The sequence below is a fragment of the Apodemus sylvaticus genome, chromosome 21, assembly GCF_947179515.1.
Source record: "Apodemus sylvaticus chromosome 21, mApoSyl1.1, whole genome shotgun sequence".
In the NCBI taxonomy this organism is placed as follows: Eukaryota; Metazoa; Chordata; class Mammalia; order Rodentia; family Muridae; genus Apodemus; species Apodemus sylvaticus.
Genome location: NC_067492.1, coordinates 27,168,852 through 27,190,842, shown reverse-complemented (window position 1 = coordinate 27,190,842; position 21,991 = coordinate 27,168,852). Strand labels below are relative to the sequence as shown.

Sequence of the window (21,991 nt, the reverse complement as noted above, 5' to 3'; positions counted from 1 at the left end):
AGAAAGCAAAGAAATCAAAATTCATCTTAAGTCTTTGAGGAAAACAGAAAAGGGGCTTACATGATAGAATCCCATGATCTGAGTTTGTTTTTGTTTTTTGTTTTTTATAACACTGTAAGAGCAAAAGTAAATCTCAACAGTTTCACAAACTAGTCTAGTAGGATTGCGCAAAACAGCCCTGTTCCTCTTTTCCATCTCTGATGAACTGAACTTATTTTATAAGATATCTCACTATATCTTATTTATCTTCCTAGAGATATGCCCTGCCATGTGTTGGGATGTATATGCTTCTAATTTGTGCTGAAGTGCTTGTTCCCTACAGCATGGTACTAGTCCTTCAACAGTTCCATCTCTCTACACCTCTTTTGACTGAACTGTAAGGACACTCATAAAGTAGGAAAATGTGTATCCCAAGACCCAAGAGCAACTTCAAACACTCTTTACCAGATCCCATCAGACTAAGGGAGCTGTATTCACTGGGTTTCATAAATCAGTATCTTCAAGTTGTTCTCTAGTAGATGTAGATAATGTGATCTCATGTTCCCGCATCATCCTCAGGATAGTGGGAACCATCTGACCAGACGAGTTGTGATAAACCGACACTCCATCTTAGTCTTTTCTTCTATGTATTCCATCATACTTATTTTTCCTTTGGTATTGCATTGTCTTGAGGGGTAGGTGATCTGAACATGAAGCGGGTGAACAGAAGGCAACAAAACAGATATTTTGAACCATAATTGAGAAAAATAAATATTGTCAAGGAAGGACTATTTTAAATGTCAAGTTGCTAGTATATGGCATGCAAAAATCAGATTTTGAAGAAAGAGTGCATCAGTAAACTGATGAATGAATGAATGAATGAATGAATGATGAATATAAGCTATACCATGCCAGCTAGACACAAGCAGATAGAACACACCAGATTTCTTTTCCATGTGTGTGTACACCAATGTTGTAAAGCTGTGATTGCTTTATAACCATATAAGGACCGCATAAGATAAGATTGCTTTTAAGGTAACATGTTCTGAATGACAAAAGATTCCATGAATTGGGAAAGACATTTTATTTCCAAGCTTCTAAGAGGATTCTACAAACAGTAAGATCCTTAAAGTAAAAAGAAAAAGAGAAAAGGAAAAAAAAAGGGAAAAGAATAGGAAAAACAAGACTTTTTAAGCACTGAAAAGTAGACAGTCCTTGGAGGGAAAAAGTTCCTTGACATAAAAATGTGAAAATGGAGTTTTCAACTCTATTCTGACTACATTCCTATGTAAGTAAAAGGTTCGTTGTGATGGTGAGGCGACTTACAGCTGAGTAAGTAAAAGTCGTTTTCCTTTTGAGAATTCAGTTATTTCAAATTCAATTGCAAATCGGCATAAACCTAGTAAAATATTCTTTGGATTACAAAGTCTATCTATAAAATAAACATAAATTGCAATTATGCAAGTACCAAGAATGCACATTCCTTCCTGGGGAAAAAGACTCTCAAGTGGTAATGTCCACTGAGTTTCTCCCATTGTCTTAGTCAACTGATTTGATGTCAATGCAAAGTGAACTGGGAGTGAGAACATCAGAAAAAATACTATATAAGGTCTCATAAAATAATCACAATAAAGTAAAAATAAAATCAATTTTTTCCATAATCCAAGGGGAAAAAAAAGCATGTGTCTTGTGTTTCAAGAAAAGTAGGGGAAGTGTTTGCAGTGTGACTCTGTATGGTGTCTTCCCAAGTATTGCTTTGTCTGGACCTTTGGTCCATTGTACAAGTGAAAGGTCCTTCACAGAAGTTCCAATTCCCAGGAAACTAGAGGCAACTGCAGATGACTGTGGCATGCTCACAGATCAAATGGCACCAATCATCAGTGCTCACCATCGTCCCTGATCTCATTGAGAGTACATGGCCCAAAGCATCTTCTAAAATAAAGGTTGGAAAGTGAACTGCCCTTTCTCACATTAAGACTTGAAATTTTATAGTATTTAAAGACAAAATAAAATTACAGGAGGACAAAAATGAGCACTTTCAACTGTCAGTCAGTCAGTCTTTATCCTAATAAAAATTACATAAGGAAAACCAGAGTTGGTTTTGACTATGCACCCTTTCAACTCCACAATGCTCAAGGAGGGAGGGCATCAAATCTATATCTAGAACATTGAGAGGTCTGGCAGTCCTCATGAATTTGTCTCTCATAACTATGAGTTCACAGGTTAAATGCATAATATATAACATATTGTAAAATCATAGGCTAATCATAGGCTAGTCTAGATCTCTAATGTCCTTCTTTAGAAGATATACTCCAGGAAAAGTCAGAACATACAAAAAATAATTTACATGAGGATACAGAATCTTATCTTTAAAAAAAACTCAAACATATTTGATTTAAATAAACAATAAGAGCAGCAGTCTACAACAGATCATAAATAGGGTTATTAAAAGATCACAATTAAATTAGAAATATAAATGGATCATTAGAAACCCTTATTTTTTCAATGTTAAGAATCAAACCCAGAATTAAAAAAGAATCTTTTTTTTTATTTCAAAGGTTGCTTCTTATATTGAAGCTCATATTAAAGCAACAGTACAATGTTCATAAAATATAAGTGTGATGCTGTAACATTTTCGTACATGTCAGAATACTGATATTTGTATGTATACTAAAATAAGAACTTTAAAATTGTACAAATAGATACATTAAAAATGACATAGAAATAGGGTGCTCCTCACTGAAACAAGACAGTTATATCTGGCACGTATTAGTTTAGGATGAAAGTAGAAGCAAAAAGATTTACAAGAATCAGCAGTAACAAGATTGATGCTCAAGAGACATAATTGTACATTGTATTGTACATACATTGTATGGGTTTAAGCTGGCTGGATATTATATATTTCAAGTTTAAAAATGCACTACAGATAGAGTGTCCATAGTTTAAGGCGAAATTACAGCTCAGAACTGTTGTCCTTTCTAATTTTGTGGAAGCTTCTTTGACAAATTAAAAAATAAAATAAGAGAGACTTAGATGTTCATAACACATAGATGATTTCCCTTCATTGAGAGTTCACCGTGGACTTCTCCTTCATTTAAATATTTTGTGTGCCAAGTGGTTTTTCTCTAGTGAAGTTGATAAACAACTTCAATATTTGCTTTTCGAGTGGGAAAAGGTACTTCACAGTATTTTCCACTTTGATGTCCTTGCAGTTTTATTAAATGTTTCCTCTCTGTAAAACTCTGCTTGTTTTAAATGAGCCTTTCCTTGATTTAAAAAAATACCTGTTTACACATCTTCTAGATTCTTGAGAATGCCAGACACAGTTCTTAAGGCCAAATTTGTATCATTATTGTTAAGAGTCATCATCAAAAGTGTCTTTGGAGCCATACAAGTCTGCTAGTTTCTTAAAACGAGGTCCCCAGTTCTGTAGATAGTCGTAGTCCAGGTCTGAATCTGTGGTGGCAGACTCCAAGGAGCTCAGGGACCCAGCCACGGAACCCCTGCCCTCATAACCATAGATTTGGATGGAGTCATAGGGAGGGGCTGTGGGATCGTTATCTGCCTCCTGTATTCTTGTGTTAATGAAGTCGTCCACATCCACACTGTTGGGTGCTGGTCGCAGCCCAGGTCTAGGCATGTACTGATACTCAGGTTTGATATCTTTGCGAGGGATAAATCCATTGATACCATCAGGATTTTGCAGGGTGGCTATGTCGAAGGCTTCCGTGTCTTCCTCACCGCCCCCTTCATCATCATAGGTTATGATGTTCTCACGGACATCCTCCTCTTCAAATACAATGAGTGGTTCTTTCTTTTGCCTCCTCAGAGTCACAAACAACACAACGATGACTGCAGGAGAAGAAAAAGAATATCAGCCGACCCAATGTTAAGCCCAACCTGCCTGCTTAGTGATCCCAGAGGGGCTCTGCTTCAGACCCTGGAGTGGTGAGAGAAAGGATAGCTTTTCCAGAACTCCCAAAGAGCTACATGCTGACCTATCTCTGTCTGTACAGTCTGCCCTGAGAGCATCATGCCCTGTGAACTGACAGGTCGGAATTACCTTCAGTGTTTTGCAAATGAATCCCAGTGCTATTTGGCAGTCCTCTGAAGAATCAGCAAGGATTACTGGTTCCTGAAAGAGGCTAATGCCTATTTCTTCTTGCAAATGAGTGTAACTGGCTTCCCCCACATTTAAGATTAAAATGTTCACTCAGGACTGAGGTGAAAATAGGCAGCTGCTGTCCAAAGGCCCTACTCTGTAATACAGAAGTAAACCTTATCATAGGGGTGGGGGAGGGAGCAACTATAAAAACTCTCAGAAGAAAAATATACTGCCTATATGAACATAAAAACAGTGCTATTTAAAAGCGCAGGTGAAGCAATCCTATCTTTCCTGGGAGAGGTATTCCATTATGCTTGGGTACTCGGCAGAGCCAGCAATCATTTATAAGGAACGCTAGATACTTCTTAATTTCTATCGATTCAATGCCCTCCCCACCCTCATCAGGAGGCTCCAACAATCTTTTGTTTGAAGCCTCCTGTCCCAAGACTGAAAAGAAGGCCTGCAGCTGCTTTTGGGGAATGAAGTGAGGGCTTCTTTGGCTTCTTTGAGAAGCAGGGATTAGAAACTGGACTTAACTCAGATTTCGCAAGTTCTACAGAGCCCTCTGATTTCTCTGCTGCGTATTCATCGTTCCCAGTGTCCCTTTTCACTCTACTCTTTGTGGTTGTTGTTTGTCTAACTAGTGTGTTTGTTGCTCTTTGTTTGCTTGCTTGTTTGTTCATGTTTGTTTTGGGTTTTGTCATTCACTTCAGGAACATTTCTTGGTATTCCATGTCAGAAACAAGAGTGGGCTATTGGTTCCTGCTCCATGACATCATAACATGTATTATCATACTTTGGTTTATGCATCCAGCATTAATTCTTGAGAGAGCTTTATATCGTGTTTGGAGCACCCATACAGTCCAGCCTCTTTTATTAGCTATAAAATTCTGCTTCCAGAATTTATGCATGTTCTCTATGAATATATGTCTGACATTCCAGGGCAATGAAAAGCATTCTCTACCCTACATCCATATTACCTATGTCCCAATCATAGAATCTACTGTGTACCTCTGTTTGATTGTGAATTCTTTCCTTGGGAATCTGTGAATTCATCCAATATAGAGACTTTGAAGACATCTGTCTATATTCCTGAGGCTTTTCCATCAGGTCTGACTCCCAGATAGCACCCAGTAACTGTTTAACCAGACTCTCTGCCTCTTTCCTCTGGAGGTAGCCCTATTAATGCATTCCATAGAAAATGTATATATCTGTTATCAGTCGCCTTGCATTTGAAGTCCTACAGTGGTACTTGACTCTGTTGGGTCATGAGAAGCTCCTGGACATGGCCATAAGGCAAAGCATGCAGATGGATAGATGTGGCAGATAATTAGAAGGTCACTGCTCTGCTTCTTCTGACTGAAGCCTTCCTCTTCATCTGTCCATCACAACAATTATTCTTTCTGCTCCATTGCCCCAATCCATTTTTTATTTTTGTTCTTAAGCAGAAAAAACCTCCCTCATACACCAGGTTTCTGCCTAAATTCTTCAGCTATAAAACTGTTTCCAATGCCCCTCCAGCTCACTGATGGCATTTGCCTTACAGTCCTGTCATACCATATAAAGTACACATTATGACGTTCCTCAAACTCTTCTAGCATAATTTGCCAACTCACCCAACCTACCCACTGTGTAATAGATTTCATAAGAACTATCACATATTGCAGTTTGTCTTAAACCATATGATTGGACACAATATTGAGCAAATGTCTTGAAACCTGTGTGTCCATTGCACCATGGGGCAGGGAGATCCTTACCCAGAAGAATGACAATGCAGGCAAGAATGGCAATCAGTGCCCCGGTGCTCAGACCGGCATTCAGGATGTAGGCTTCAGCATTACAGGACAACAGTGCCCCATTCACATCACACCCACAGACTTTGATAGTGAGGGTATTGGTGCTACTCATAGGTGGGATGCCACCATCACTGATCACAATGGGCAGGAGGTAGAAGTCCTGCTTCTGCCGACTGAATCCTCCACGTCGGGCATATACTCCAGCGGTGTTATCTGTTTGAAGAAGAGAAACAGGGTATATTTTCATCATAGGTCCATACCAATCACAGTTGCCTGCAGCTTGCCAGCGTAAAGATGCATTTAATATTACCAGAGTCAAAGTTGGAACTTTTCTCACTTGTTAATTCAGATAGATGTCAATAGAAGCCATTGATATAGTACAATGGGATCAGAGAATCATCTCTACATTTTGGAACAAAAGGGAGAATTTGGCTTTTTAAGATCTGTCCTTTGGCAGTTTGGGTTTGAGTTTTCTAAAGAAATGCCACATCCTTCCTCAAGCTTTGCCCAAAATGTAAACCCACTCATATGCCATAGGAAAATTCCTTCAGTAAAGTGCAAATACTTGAGCAACATTACAGCTGATTCTTGTTTCTTTGAAACTCAAAGGAGCATAAGCAAACAACTCATTAAGAATGTTGCCCACACCTGATTCATAAATCCTCACTCATGTTGCTCAGCCCAAGATTGTGAAGCATAACACTGTGTTCTCTTTACCTAGACTTGATCGTATTTTCCATGTTAACCATGCCTGTTGTCCTAAATGAACCGTTCAGCCCAGTGTAGAGAACTCACTTCTTTTTGAAGGACTCATTGCTGCTCCACCTGCCTTGACTTGTCATTCAATGTTTCCTTGCCTCAAATAGCTATTTTTTTCTATTATGGAAGTTGGCTCAAGAAAAAAATCCTAGAGTCACCCTTTAACGACGCCTCTTGGACCTCTCTATTACTCCTGTACATTGTGACTCATCACATTGTACATTCCTACTTCTACAGAAGTACATACTCTACACATCGCTCAGGATTTGAAGACAAAACCACTTTGACCTCAATGAGATCGGGGATTTTGTGAGGGCAGGGGATTTTCTCTGATTCATCCCAAGTCCTTCCTGTCAGGCACACAGCAGACATGTAATAAATATTTGTTGAGCCAATAGTATAATTAGGTACTGGGAAACATTTAACCAACATTCCAGATGTTGGCTATTATATTTCTCCATGTTTTATAACCTCTATTCCCCAATGTTTCCTCATCATCTCCATTCTACAGGCAAGTGCAAAATATAGGATATGTTACCTAGTGGGAAAACATTGGATTAAAAAAAAGTAGAAATTGCACATGCTCCATCACCTTGATCGGCTGATGTGGACTGTCCATTTGTAGGCGAGGAAGCAATAATTCATAGCAAAGGGAATTTTACAGCTGATAGGTCACAAGCCTAAAGTAGCTGGATGGGCCATAAATTCATTTCTATAGTAGGAAATATTCAAAAATCTCAAAATGAAATTTATGGGTTTTAGTAACAAAAATTACATTTTACTTGGTAGAGTCTCATAGAAGGTTGAGTACACAGTCTGAGTGGTGCTAATGGTAAGCTATATCGATTCACTAACTTTGGCAATCTTTTGCATAATTGTATCTCAGCCATTGTACTGCCAACACCCCCCTGACCCATACAAGCCAAAGCACCATTTCTCTGATTTTTAGATTTTCTGGATTTTGTTTGATTGGTACATTGCGCTTTTCTCATTGGAGGAAAGTTCCATCTATTACATAAAATAGTGTGGAAAGTAAACTAGCCATGTAACACTTAGTCTAATAATTATGCTCTTCTAGTCCACGTGCCACTACTATTTCTCACTTACCAATTAAATGTCTGTATCTATAATAAACTATTTAAAGACCTTTATCTTTTCTATTTTTCTGTCTTCAAATAAGACTTACAAGACAACTAAACATTTTCAATGCTTATGCCAGCTAAATGACTTGAAATATTATGGGCACTGTTAATAAAATAAATATTAAAAATGCATAAAAATAAGTAAATTATTGTTTGGGTCAAACTAATTGTAATATGGGTGAAGTCCATGGCAGACATTGACTTGCTTGACCATGCAAGTTCTACTCTGGCCCATTATATCATGGCTGAAGATAGCCGGAACTGAGCATGTTTTCTTTTTGTTTTTATAAAACCTTTTGAAATAATAACTTAAAACCTAATTTTCAACAATTCGTCCACACAAGCTTGCCTCTTCAGATCACAGAAGTCAGGCTTCTACAGAGGAGGAATTGAAAGCCAAACACTAGTATAAAGTAGCTCAGAGAACACCAACATGTGAGTCGATGATGTGTCATCCTCTGTAAATCCAGCTGCTCTCAGACACAATGAAATTATTACAGAAAAGTACACTCAAGTTCCAAGATTGAACTGGGTCCAATCTCTGAGTGATATAACAGTGGGATCTTTAATACTTCTTTTTGAATATCATCTAGTAAACAATATTTATGGACAAAGGCATAAGAATCAGTTATGGAGATAGGAAAGAAATGGACTATGAGTCTTCCAGAAATACTAATTGCAAGATTCAGTGATGAATGTTGTTTTATGATATCTAGAGCCTCACTTGCTCATCTTTAAAACAAGGAGATCTATTCATATTCTGCCTGAGACATTACTAGAGCTAAATGATGCAACATACTCCTTTGATTGTCCTCTGCGCTTGCCTTCCAAAGGACCAACTTAATCTGCCAACCAAAAATTTAGCATCCAATGCAAAATCCACCCATGGGCCTTAATGGAATGTGATGGTCATAGATAGAAGACTTGTTTATGAATTTGACCTTACATTGGAATTACCTAAATTGCTTAAATAATAAAGTATTTTCTCTGTATGTCCACATTGCCCACCTACCACAGGAGTCTGATATTTTTCCAGATGAGCAATTCTGAGCACTAGCATTGTAGCCTATGATGATATTTCTTGTGATCCATCCAGAACAAGGTCAAAAATAAAAGAAATATTTTCAAGATCAAATGAAAATAAGTTCTAAATGGACTGATGGGAAAAGACACAAGCAACAATAGAAAAAGTTCTTTCTTTGGACAAATACTGTATTCTAAGAATGACTGTATAGATAATTTTCATCTAAATTATTCTAAGCAGCTGGCCACTCACACTCTGTCTTTGTGAATATACTTAGTTTGGATTTATGAAAGGAAAAGAGGTAAACTAGGCATGTTTACAGGGACTGATAGATTTCTACATGATAGGTAAAAGAAACTATAAATGATGAATATTACATTAATTTTACATGTTACATTTCGAGACTTCCCAGATGATTTTCTTATTTATCAATAGCCTAAAAGGAGACAAACCACTCGGTCCTGAGGATCAAATAGAAGGAGTTTATGAATCATCTCAATATTTGTTATTTCCTTTTAGACATGAAATTGATATGTTTAGGATTAACATTGCTTCCATTCACAGTAGCACTTAGTATGGTGTCAGCCTGTTGATGATGCTAAGAGAATATTAATACTTTTCTGGAAACTCTTCTCTGAGTAGGAGACTAATGAAGACAAGAAACTCATTGGCAAGGATGGGAAAAAGAATTCGTGGAAATGTCGCCAAAGTTTCGAATGCAACTCCTATGCGGAAGTGCATACACTCCTTAACTAACGAACATATTTGTGCTTAAGTTCTAGGTTATATATTTCCCCAGGATTTAAAAGAAAAATGTTTGTCAAGCACCTTGGCTTTTTCATCCTGATGCCCAATATTTTCAGCTTTGACTGAAAGTAGGTAACCAGTTTTACTTTTTCCCCACTAGGTAAAACTTTGCAAATATTGTCATGAATTATGAGTATATGCCATGCAAAGATGGTAGTGTTTCTGTAAATGGAGAAAATAAATTCAGGTTTCAAAAATTTACATCTAGAACACGGGCTTCTAATTGCATGCTTCCTTTACCTGCACAGTTTTTTTATTATAGTGACAAAAATCAAGGTTTCCTAATGATAGTGGTCTCCATGGCACCAGGTTGGGATGCTAAGATAAGCATTATGATGATGATATAGCCCAATGGGGAGATACATAAAATGTCACACTAAAAGAAGTAGTATGGTGGAGAAACAGCACTTGATATTGGACTATGCTGCACACCAAATCTTGATAATCAAAAGCGTTTTTCCTGAAATGGGCATAGTTCCTGCATGTTAAAATGCAATCCAGGGAAACATGGAAGCAAGGGACTAGAACGATCTGCTGTTTTCACAGTGACATCAGCTGGAAGTCTTTCCTTGCATCTCTTGATTCTCTGTTGTTTTAGTCTCTGAAGGTGAACAGCTCTCATTCCATAACCAACTGGAGCACTCTGGATATTTATAAGGCACTTTAGTTTGAGAATCTGCCCTTGGGGTTACTACATATGTGGGGCGGGGGAAATAAAATAGGCCTGGCTCCTAGGGAAATAATGTCTTTTCTTCTCACTCAAAATTGCCTGTTTTACCCATTCATCAAACCCGTAAGGACAAGGTAGATCCATCCATTACATTAAAAGTTGCCATATATTAGGTCACTAGGCAAATGAGCATTTGTTTACTTTCTATCAGGCTCCAGCTTCCTGTAAGATAGGCAAATAGCTCTATCATTTATATATATATCAATTATAATATATTATATAATATATAATATGTATAATATATATTATGTGTATTTGTGTGTATGTTTGTATGTGTCTTTGTGTGTGCATGTGTGTGTGTGTTTGTTTGTGTAAAATGGGAGAGGATTTATGTGACTCAAGCTTCAGACATTTTAAGCTTTAATATATGCCTTTCTCTGCCTCTACTACCTCTTTAACTGGCCTCCCCATTCTCTAAATAAACTCTGTTCTATACTTAAAAATACCTTCAGAAGTCAGTATAATATACAATTACAAAGTTTAATTTTACAGAATTATTTTATAGTCATTTAAATTTGTGATATTTGAATAATTTGCTTTAACTTGGTGCACCAACCAGCTTGTCATTGTCAATCTGAATGACTTGATATTAGAAATTAAAAGCAGCATTTGCATAATCATTTGTGTACCTATGTGTGTCACTGGTGCTCAGAGATGAACTTATTGGCCCTGCATATATTCTGATTCTCTTGACTTATGACATGACTACAAATGTAAGGATGCATCATCACCATAGATAGAAGGCTAAAATGTAAAGCTGGCATGTGAAGAAGAAAAGATAGAGAGTGAATACTGTTGTTAATTTTGGTGAGACCACCATTGTTAAGGATAATATGAGAAGAAAAGGTACTGAAAAAGTACAATTTTCACATTGAAAATGGCACTGTCAGAACTGAAAAGATGCTGAGACATCAAAATGTCTGCACAATAGAAAGGACAGGTCAAAGGTTAACATTCCCAGAAGGTGAGATTTTAAACTCAACTGTAAAATTTGAATTTTTTAATTTATGACAGAGGAAAGGAATGAGAGCAGCCATCTTCTAGGCATAAAACAAGGGACCTGGAGAGGTGACTCAGAAATAATTGTGTGCTGCTCAGATCTACTTGATACTTTAGCTCCAGCAGGACACCATCTCTGCCCTCTGTAGGAAAAAGACTTAGAGCACATACCTGATGGCTTCAAACACATACAAAGAAATACAAGTTTTTAAAAAAATCCATTTTAAAAGAGTAAGAACAAGGAACAATGAAAATTTATTTAACTTTGTAAAAGATGAAAGGATCCAGAATTGTGAAATATTACTATTTTATTTGTCAATGACTTAATGACCAAAATAAAGTTATGTGAGTTTAGTGTGCATATGAGAAAGTCAGCAAGAAGTAATTTTCCTGTTGCTTTTAGAAATCAGTAAAACATTTCCAGTGGACAGTTTGTGTATTATAAGTCAAAGTATATAACATAAAAATCTATTTTTAATAAAAGAAAAATAAATTAAAAAAACTGGTAAAAAAGATTTTGATCTATTCAAGTCATTCTATGAATTCATCCTAAAAAAGTTAATCACATAAATGGCAAAGTTGTGCAAAAGCAATGAATTTAAAAACAACAGTCAAATGTCATCCTTTAACCAACAGGACCACAGTTAAAGGATATTGCCAACAAGGTTCTGGTGCATATCAAGGTATGTTACTTGCTAAGTGAAAAACAGATGTTCTGTATAAGCTGATTTTCATTTAACAATAAGAAAAATAAAACCAGCTAGAAGGGACTATAAAACAGCAGTGACTATTTTTGAGAAATCGCTGTCATATTATTTTTACTATTTTTAATCCTATTTCCCCTGTCTCTGTTTTCTAATTGTCTTACAAAGGATATGTATTAATTATGCAACAGAAGAAGATCATAAAATTCTTTGCAAATATATTTAACTACATTTATTATGACTAAGACCGAAACGGAAATGAAATCACTTTTCAGTTTCTCTTTATGCATTCCCTGATTTCTAGACTGATGAACAGACATGCGCATGTGTTTCTCTAAGAATGGTTCTTACTTTACTATGGAATAAACCAAGATAGAACTGAAATAACTTTAAAAAATTATGATTTTCTGTGTAATTTCCAGCATATCATATGCACTGAGCAATAACTTCCAAATATTCAGACTTAAATTCATGACTGACAGGTGTATGGCCATGGATAGATCAGTGCTTTTTGGCAATTCATCTCCATGCCTCATTTGAAATTGTGACTAAAAACATATAACATATCCTTATGGGCTCTTTAGAGAACTGGGTGAAATTGGTTCAGAAAAGATTCTATGAGCTAGTGAAAAGCTGGCAAGGTGAGAGGGCTCATTCCCTGTCTTCTCCAAGCCTGTACTTTTCTTATCCATTATGCATTCCTTGTGTTTTTAGAGATGAGCAAAGTCTGATGTTTTCAAAGTAAATGCATCTCAAAACCTCAAACAACTCCACTCTGATGTTACTAGCTGAGGATGGACTTACATGTTGAAGAGCCATCCTGTGTTCCACTTTCTTGATACCTGCTGATCCAGCTTTGAAGCTGAGACTGCAGGATGAGAGTAAGAGGAAATGAAATAAAAGGCTGATTTCTATTAAGATGCATCCCCTCGTGTATTTATAAAGATGCTTAGGACAGTGTTTGGCAAACACAAGAGCGAGTCTTTACGTGGCATAATGGAAGTAAACACTCAAGGAGAAAGGAGCTTGGTGCTTTTACTCAGCATGCTCGAAACCATTATCTCGTGCTTTCTCTGGAAAATAGTCTCCGCCGAGAAATTCGGTAACTCAATAGGCTATTAATAGGCTATGGAACGTGATTATTCCTTTTGGATTACTTCAATGTGTAATTACTTTTAGAAGCCAGCAGAAAGAAACTCTATTAAATGATAATTATAGGACTGTATTTGCTTTGAGGTTTTGTAATAGCACTAAACATGGGAGTTTTCATTAACTGTTTGCCATAGTTAATAAAGCAATTTTTCTTAAAAAGTGGCAATTCTCTGCAAAAGTATAGCTCGACAGTAGGATTAGTCTCCTAAAAGAGAGGGCAGGAGAGAAGGATTGCATGGGTGGCTGGCGCATTGGTGGTAATATAATCTCTATGAAATTATAGATGGCATCCACAAGGTACTATGGCAAAAGAAAATACCCATAAACCTCCAGAGAATAATCTGCCATAGAACAGTGTTCACAGAGGTTAATGGAAACAAAATACAATTTCATATTACAAAAAATAAATAAATAAGACTGAGCAGGTAACAAGGATTACACCACTGGCACCCTGTGTAAAGCCCAGAACAGGCTGCTGTTTTCAGGAAGCAAACTGTAAATGCAGATCTGGCTGGGATTAGAGCACGGCATTAGACTTCCAATGTAATTTGGGGATTATATCAGCACATAGACAAAAATATGAGCACAAATATTTGAGAAATGAGACCTTAAAAACAGTAGGGACATAACAAGCCTGTGTCATTCTCCCAGTTTCCTGAACAACTGATCGAGTTTCCTCACTTCTGGCAAAAGTTAAGTCAGAACTGATGTTACCACTGTAACACAAAAAACAAAGCCAGGTACTGATATAAAAAAGTATTGGAAACTAGTTTGGAAGGAAGGGCAATGCTAACAGCAAATGTGAACATTCTCTGGTGCTAAAATACAGACATGCAGATACTTCAGAAAGCCTTATCAAATCTCTATGTCTCTTTCTCGACTCAACTAAGTACACATTTATTCTCATCTGCACTAGAGAAACGCCAAAACATAAATGAGTTCTGTATTACTTTGTGGCCAATGAAACTTAAGTGTCCCTAGCTGAGAATTCTTGTATACCCTAGTGTATTTTGCAAAAACAAAATATCTATTTCTCTCTTTTTCTGTGACTCTGTTTCTGTCTCTCTTTGTGTCTCTGTCTCTCTGACTCTGTCCCTGTCTCTTTCTCTCCCTTCCTCTCTCCTTCCTTCCCTCTCCTCCTCTTTCCCTCCTTCCCTCCCTCCTCCCCCTTTCTCCTTTGCTCCCATTACCTAAGCTGTGGATTGGACCTTTGAACTATGGCTTTTGCATACCATGGGAACACTCTAAAAGGCAACTAGATATCAAAGCCCTTTTAGTTAATTTTATTTTTAAGACAGGTTCTTAGTAAGTTGTGTAAGCTTTCCTTGAACCCATTCTTTAGTTTGGTGAATCTTTGAATTTGCAGTCTTCCTGCCTGGACATTCAGAGTAGGGGGTGAGGGGTACAAGTGGATTATAGACCTGTCTTAGGTCTCAGGCCAATTAATTTTTAAAAGAACTTACTCTTGCACATAAAGCCAAGAGTGTGAAAAAAAACTAGGCTAAGGACAAAAATATAAGATGTAAAGTAATGATGTTATTTTGAAATTACAAGAGTCATTTTTAAAGTGAACACTGGGCATATGATAAGGAACCTTTAAACCACATGTCTGCAAATGATATGCCTTGTTATGTCTGAGAAAGCAATGTATTGAGAAAGAAAAGCCCCTAGGGTATTTCCCCTAAGTGACTCATATTGATATACCTTTAAATTATGAGACTGATAATTAAAGGTTCTAGTGACTTCGCAAAATATTAAGATACATCAGATCACTTTGCCTCCACATCCAAGTAACATACAGAATATCACTCCACTACAAGACCAGCCCAGGAAGAAGTTAAAGCAGTAACATCAGACTTGACCACTTGGTAAAACTCCGCTCTACATTCTATTTTGAGGGCCGACTTTAGGCCAACTATTTAAAAGTTTTGTTCATTTTCCTTATCTGTGAAATGGGATTTGCCTGACTGTGGTGTAATGAAAACTAAGTGAACAGACTCTCGAGGAGGAATCTCAAAACAGTGCTTGGATCATGGTGACTGGCATTATGGTACTGAAGTAAAACAGTGACAGGTAGCAACTGTAATCATTATATTAATTTGCAATCTCTACTCAGAGTCTGTTCCCAGTCATGATGAAAGCAATAGGCCTACATTATGTACATGGAAAACATGAAGTTATCCAAACACCTATGTTAAGAAGGCCTCTCTCTTTTTCCCACCATGGATGATGGCATTGGTTGTGTCAATATCATAGGCTGACATTTTCATGGGTTTACATACACAATCTCCACTGAGAAGAAATGCTCAGAGCATAACAGATGAGTCTTGGAGTCAAAACAATCACTTATTCTTTGTTCCTGGGCTCTGCTACCAATTTTATACCAGTACTGTGCCACTCTATACAATCAAACCATCTCCTTCACCTTCCAACAAACTATATGTCTGTAACCTCCTTGACAGACAGAATGAGAATCAAGAACTGCATTGAATACTGTTCTGTGGTTGTTGTTGCTGTTTGCAATGGACAGTGCTTCATTTTAACCTTTTCCAGCAATACCAGTGTCAGCCCTTTTGCATCTGGAGTTCTGTTCCCAGCCACAATGCATTGCAACTATGTTTAGAGGGGAAGACCCGTATGTGAAAGATTATTATGCCTTACAAAGTTGAACTAATCTCTTTTAATGCTTTACTTGATATCAATATTCATAAAGCCATGCTTCCCCCGAAGGGTTTATCAATCTTTTTAAAAAAATTAGATAAATGGAGTTGTTTGCATTTTGACCCTGTAAGCTTCCCCACTTGGTTTTCCTGCTGCTTCATGAATATCAAAGTCAACGTGAAAAAAATGAGGAAAATAAAATTAGATTCACTTATTCGTATGTATCAAATGAGTCCATGTGTCAAAACGGAAGTGGCATTATTATTCCTTGCTTGTTCTTCAACAGGAAGGAATTATTAGATTAGTAAAAATATTTGTGCTGTAGAATATAAAAGGCATTTGTTTTCCATCTCAACATCTATGAATTCATAGGAGCTATGGTACAAACCTCTGTTGTCTCTTACTGTGAAGTTTGGGTTGTGAATGATTTCAGGGGGTAGGCTGAAGATAAATCTTGGTCCATTGGCTGTGTCATCCTGGTCATCTGCACTAACTGTAACTATTGGCTGAAAGAGAAAGGTAGCTCATAAATAAAGATGATGATATCAAAATATCATTTATCCAGAATTTGTTAGCAGACTTATTTTTAACTTTCCATAAATATAGGACTAACATGAAATTTAATGGACAGAAGGAGGAAACACAACTTGAATATTAAAATCAACAAGCTCTATTTCAAAACTCATTGCTTCTGGTCAGGACAGGAGAAGCCAGACTTACCTGGTTGGAGAGTGGCTTGGGGTGATCACTCTCACAGATAAAGCCTTCATAAGGGGCAGCAAACTTAGGAGCATTGTCATTGACATCCAGGACCCTGATGGCCACTGGGACTTTGGCTTCCTGATGTCTGTTGTCTGGGAAAAGTGAATTCAGACAGTAAACAAACACCAAGTAAGACTATGTAATAGTCCATGCGAATTCTCTCAGAATGAACAAACTTCAACCACCTATATGGGCAGTTCTGAGTGAGGCATTACTATAGTTGACTAGTAAATATCCAGACACACTTGAGTCTTCAGGGCTTGGTTTGTAGTTCATGGGCTTTGGAAAGTGATTAGATCCAGATGCCTCTAGTATAATTAAGTATTGAAAGTGTCATAATATTGTTCTATTATTGGGAAAATAATGAAAAGTAGGAAATAGGGCCAAGTCAAAGGAAGGAAGTCACTTGGCTTCCTGTCTACCAGGATGTGAACATCATTGCTTTGTAGCAGTTGCCTACCAAGATGCTTGGCCTCCTTACAGGCTCACAAGGGTAGAGCAAGTTTGACCGTGGGATGAAAATCAGAATCTGTGGGTACATCTAAATCCCTGTTCTTTTTAAGTTATTCTCCTGGGTAATTCTTAGAGAGCTGAGTGAAGAAAAATATAAACAAAAACAAAACAAAACAGTCACCACAACAACTAACCTAAACAAAACAAAGCCAAAAAGCAAAACAAACAAAAACCTAACACATGAGTTGTTGGCCCAAAAGCTATCTCAGATCAGAAGAGTAAAAAATTGTGTGGAAAGAATTCAGGAATAAATGTCACTTAGAAACCAGAAGATATTAAAACAGTTTCCTGCTTTGGCTGAGAATAATTACAAAGTTTGCTAATGCAACCTGGCCCTGCTAGTAAGTAATTTATTATCATAATTCTAAAAGTGGACTCTTGGGAGCAGCATTAAATCCTACTGGTCATTTGCAGTGTATCTAAATTATTAGACCCTAGAATAGATCATGATGGGTCCAAGCACCATCATTATAATAGGAGATTGACATATGATCATGTTTAAGAGTTATCAGTTAATCACTTTGAAAAAATGCCACAAGTCTTGATTACAAGGCTGTTGTTTAAAGTTTAGCATGATGACCATATGTTATAAATTGCCAGGGACTATAAGTCACCTCTGATAGTTATCAGTGGTTTTCAAGTTGACTAATCTGGAATTAACTAAAACGCAAATAACTGAGTACCCTTGTGAGAGATTGTTTTTCTTAATTACATTATTAGAAATGAGAAAACACACTTCTAATCTGGATCTTCAAAATGGGAAGAGAAACTTTTCATCCAGATTTTTGAGATGAAAAGATCTTACTTTAATCTGCCCACACCTTCTGCTTCTGTAAATAAAGGATATAGAAAATGGAAGCAAAACTTTTTCTTTGCCTGCTTGCTGTAACCCTCAGTAGCCAGTTCATTTCTTCACTGGCATTAGAACCTACTTCTCCATAATTTTAGTGGATAATGGAGACCAGTTGAGATATGCAGCCTCATGGATCATACAACTACTGGATTATTAAATCGATTCATAGGCAGTCATTGCTGGATTAGCTGGACCACAGCCTCTAAGTCATTCTATAAATTCCATTTCTATATAAATACATACACAGATAGATTAAGTCTCTAAGTTCTGATACTCTAGAGAATCCTAAGTAATGTGCCATCCTTCTGAGTGTATATGCAAATCTTTAAAAGAAAATGAAAACATTTCTACTTGACTAAATAGCCTTCAAGATACATAAATAAAATTAAAATTTAAAGACCAAAAGGAAAAGAAAAGCACAGAGATTTACCATAAAATCAAATACAACTGTACTAAAAATAAATATGCAACATATAATGACTACATTACTAATGTCATTTTGCTATACTCAGATTAGAGCCTCACTCAACCATTAGAGACACTCCCTCCTGCAGCAAATGGGAACAGATAGTTCCACCACCAGGCATTATACATAAATTGAGAGACCCTAGAACACACATCCCTGAAAGGGATGTATGCATCAAATCCATCTATGCAGGGTTCAGAGAAGAAGAGTCAGAGCAGTTTAAGAGCTAGAGGAGTTGGAACACAACACACACACACACACACACACACACACACCAAACAAACAAACAAACACTAAGTCAGCATGATCAAAATTCATAGGGAATCACAAAGACTGAGGCAGCGTGCATAAGGCCTGTACTAGCTCCTCTACATATATATCTTGGCTTTAAGATTAGTGTAGTTTTGGGGGGGGTGATTCATGAGTGTGTGAATGAGTAGGTATGTGATTCTTATAATATTTCATGGGCTCTACTTCTGTTGGTTTCTTTGTCCAATTCAGATGTGTTGGTTTTTGTCTTTCATTACTACCTTTATTTCATTTTATTTGATTTTATTAATTTCTTAGATGCCTATTCTTTTTCCAATGAGAGAAAAAAAGGGAGTGGACCCCAATGAGCTGCGAGGAGTAGACGGAGGGGAAAATAAAACCAGGGCGTATTATTTAAGGAAAAAAATCTATTTTCATTAAAAACAGGAAAATTTCTAAAACATAACAATTGAAATTCTCAGCAATTTCATTTTATAGACAAGAGACAGAAGAATTAATATTTAGTAAAGTCATATCAAAGCCCTTAGGAGAATACTTACGGATTTCTGCTGCAAAGACAGAGATGTTGAGCCAGGCAGTTTCTTCCCTATCTAGAGGTTTCGTAGTTTTAATAAAACCATCTTCTGGATTAATCGTGAAAAACCTGTCGAGGTCAGTGTGACGATCAATTGAATACCTAAGCAGAATGCAAATGAGGCAATTAAACCACAGCATTTGGAGCAGCTTAATATTTGAATATTTTCTCTACGTTATATTTAAAGCAACTTCTTTTTCAACTGATCTCATGAGTTAAGGTTTCTTCTTAATCAAATTTCCTTTTCAAACTTTACGCATGAATCTTTTATAGGAATCATTTGGGTATGTTGGACTTCTTTATGCAATACAATGAATGAAAACACTGCTTTGCATATTTGATTGAGAAGTATAATAATGTGTTGCATATTTCTCCATATTTACTATAATCACCCACCATCTGAATATTTATGAAATTGCATTTGGTAAGTGAGTTTGCCTGGCTCCCAAGCTACTCAGAAAGTCACAAATGAATCTCAAACCTTTGCCAAGTTTTGGGTATGAAATATTAAATAGTTTCAAGTTTATCTAAATTCATCATTAGAGACCATTTATAGCTCTAAACATCGTGATTCTCCACATTTTAAAAAAGTGTTAGTGATATTTTTCATAGTTTTTGTTTTGTTTTTCGTTTGTTTTTTGCTTTAGTTTATTTAGCTATAGATAATTTTTTGGCAATTCTGTTCTGAATTACAAGATGTAAATGTGAACCAAGTTCACCTAGTTATTTATAGGTTATCCTCTCCATACCTTACTGAGTGTGTTGTACTGTACAATGAAGTACAAAGGTTGATTCAAGTTCTGCTTGCTTGGAAGTTTGTCTTTTTCATAGAGAGAGAGAAGAGTTTTCAGGAGGTTATTATGGAAGTGTGTGTAAGTTCAAGTAGAAGATGGAGAAAGAGACTTATAGGTGAAGTCTAACAACATAGGCAGACTTGGAATGTTCTAGCATCTTAATTTTAATGGGTCTGGTGCACTTGAAAGGTTCCACCAACTAATTTTACCACCAACCCCAAAGTGAAGAACAAAGATAAATCACGCTTATACAAATAGAAGGCTGGACTTCAAAATAGGATAGTTTCCTGATGTTAGATGTTTTGGCTGTTTTCCTGAAATGTATAGAATGTATCTATTTTAAGGCACTAGTGATGGTTAAAAATAAAAGAAAGCAGAGGAAGTAAGGATCCTGAATATCAAAGACCTTCCTCTCTCCTAAATGTATGCAGGATGAGATTTACAAATGGTATATGTCTGCTTTCTGAAGGACCAATGCCCCTCTCATCTCAGATCAGTCACATCATTTCCAGGAAAGACAGTCACTCATCTGGCAGCATTTAAAGTATTCAAAACATGAGGTTATTCGTGATATACTTTGAGCTATAACTCCTTAAGAGAAATAAAGTTCGCTTTTTCCCAGGAAAGAACTTGAACTTGACCTTGAATTTTCTCAAATCCAGGAGAAGCTCTGTAGCTGAGTCTGCAGCAGATATCTCTATATACAACAGAAGATATGTTTCCTGCCATATGGCAGCTTTCTATTTAAGTAGCATGATGACACATGGGCAATAAGGAAGATGCTAAGGCAGATATTACTCTACAGATACGATAATAGTGCATGGATCTGGGTCCTGGAAAATCTTAAATCCAGTCATTTTGCATTGCACATAATCAAGATCATATAATTTTGAAAAAGTCACTTTAAAATGCTAAATTTTAGCATATTTATGTTTAAACTAGCACAGCAAGGTACCTAACTTTATATCGTATGCAAGAATAAAATGAGACGTTTTCATTCCTCTCTGACATTAAGCAATGCAACCCAAAGGAGCAGTTATTTTAGTTGTTGCTCCTGCTGCTGTTCTATTGGGAAGAAAATAGGAAAGCTCTTGGGTGTCAGAGGTAGTAACCTCCATCCTGTAGCCAATGAAAAATCATGGAAGACCTATAAGCAAAGAAACATGAGTGAAATCAGAAAAAGGGAATGTTCAGGTAATGTAGGAAAGGTGATTTGAGAAAAAGTTTAAGAATTAGATGTAGTTTTTAAAATTTTAAGAATTAGATGTAGTTTTTTAAAATAAAAGAAATATTAACTGAAATGACAAGGAATTGAAGACTATGTGATAAATAGGGCAACAGTAGGAGTCAGGCAAGAGTTACATATCTAGATGGCTAACAGTTTTGGAAACATTCCTGTCTGAATGTCTGAAAGGGAGCTACATAAAATTAGGCTAATTCAGAAAAAAATAGAGTTTAAAGTTCAACTAGGTATATGTTGTAATGTTAAGAGAATAAAGACTCAATCCTATGATAGGCAGAGATGCAATTAGGAGTCAAGAGTGATGATGCAGGTGCTGGTTATGGTAGTGGTGTTGATGATGGCTGTTCATTTGTGTGCACACAAATGATGTGTGTCAATGTGGATACTTGCATATACAAGTGTGAATTAAAGGTTAAAATAAAACCTTGGCTATTGATGTTCAGAATTGTACACCATGTTTTTTGGGACAGTGTCTATCACTATGATCATAGAAATGCAAACCAAAATGACCCTGATATTCTACCTTACACCAATCAGAATAGCTAAGATCAAAACCTCAGGTGACAACACATGTTGGCAAGGATGTGGAGAAAAAGGAACACTCCTCTGGTGCTGGTGGGATTGCAAACTGGTACAACCACTCTGGAAATTGGAGTTT

General features: G+C 36.7%; 1 protein-coding gene across 1 annotated transcript in view; it reads right to left on the bottom strand.

Moving 5' to 3' along the window:
* Window positions 1-1,044: 1,044 nt before the first annotated feature.
* The window catches only part of Cdh11 (cadherin 11), a 160,453-nt gene continuing 139,506 nt past the window's right edge, over window positions 1,045-21,991 (bottom strand). The window contains exons 9-13 of the mRNA XM_052166700.1: window positions 19,262-19,398; window positions 16,579-16,712; window positions 16,247-16,364; window positions 5,842-6,093; window positions 1,045-3,831 (exon numbers count right to left, since the gene is read on the bottom strand). Coding sequence (XP_052022660.1) covers window positions 3,335-3,831; window positions 5,842-6,093; window positions 16,247-16,364; window positions 16,579-16,712; window positions 19,262-19,398 — 1,138 coding nt within the window. The 3' untranslated portion in view covers window positions 1,045-3,334. The remainder of the gene's footprint in view (window positions 3,832-5,841; window positions 6,094-16,246; window positions 16,365-16,578; window positions 16,713-19,261; window positions 19,399-21,991) is intronic.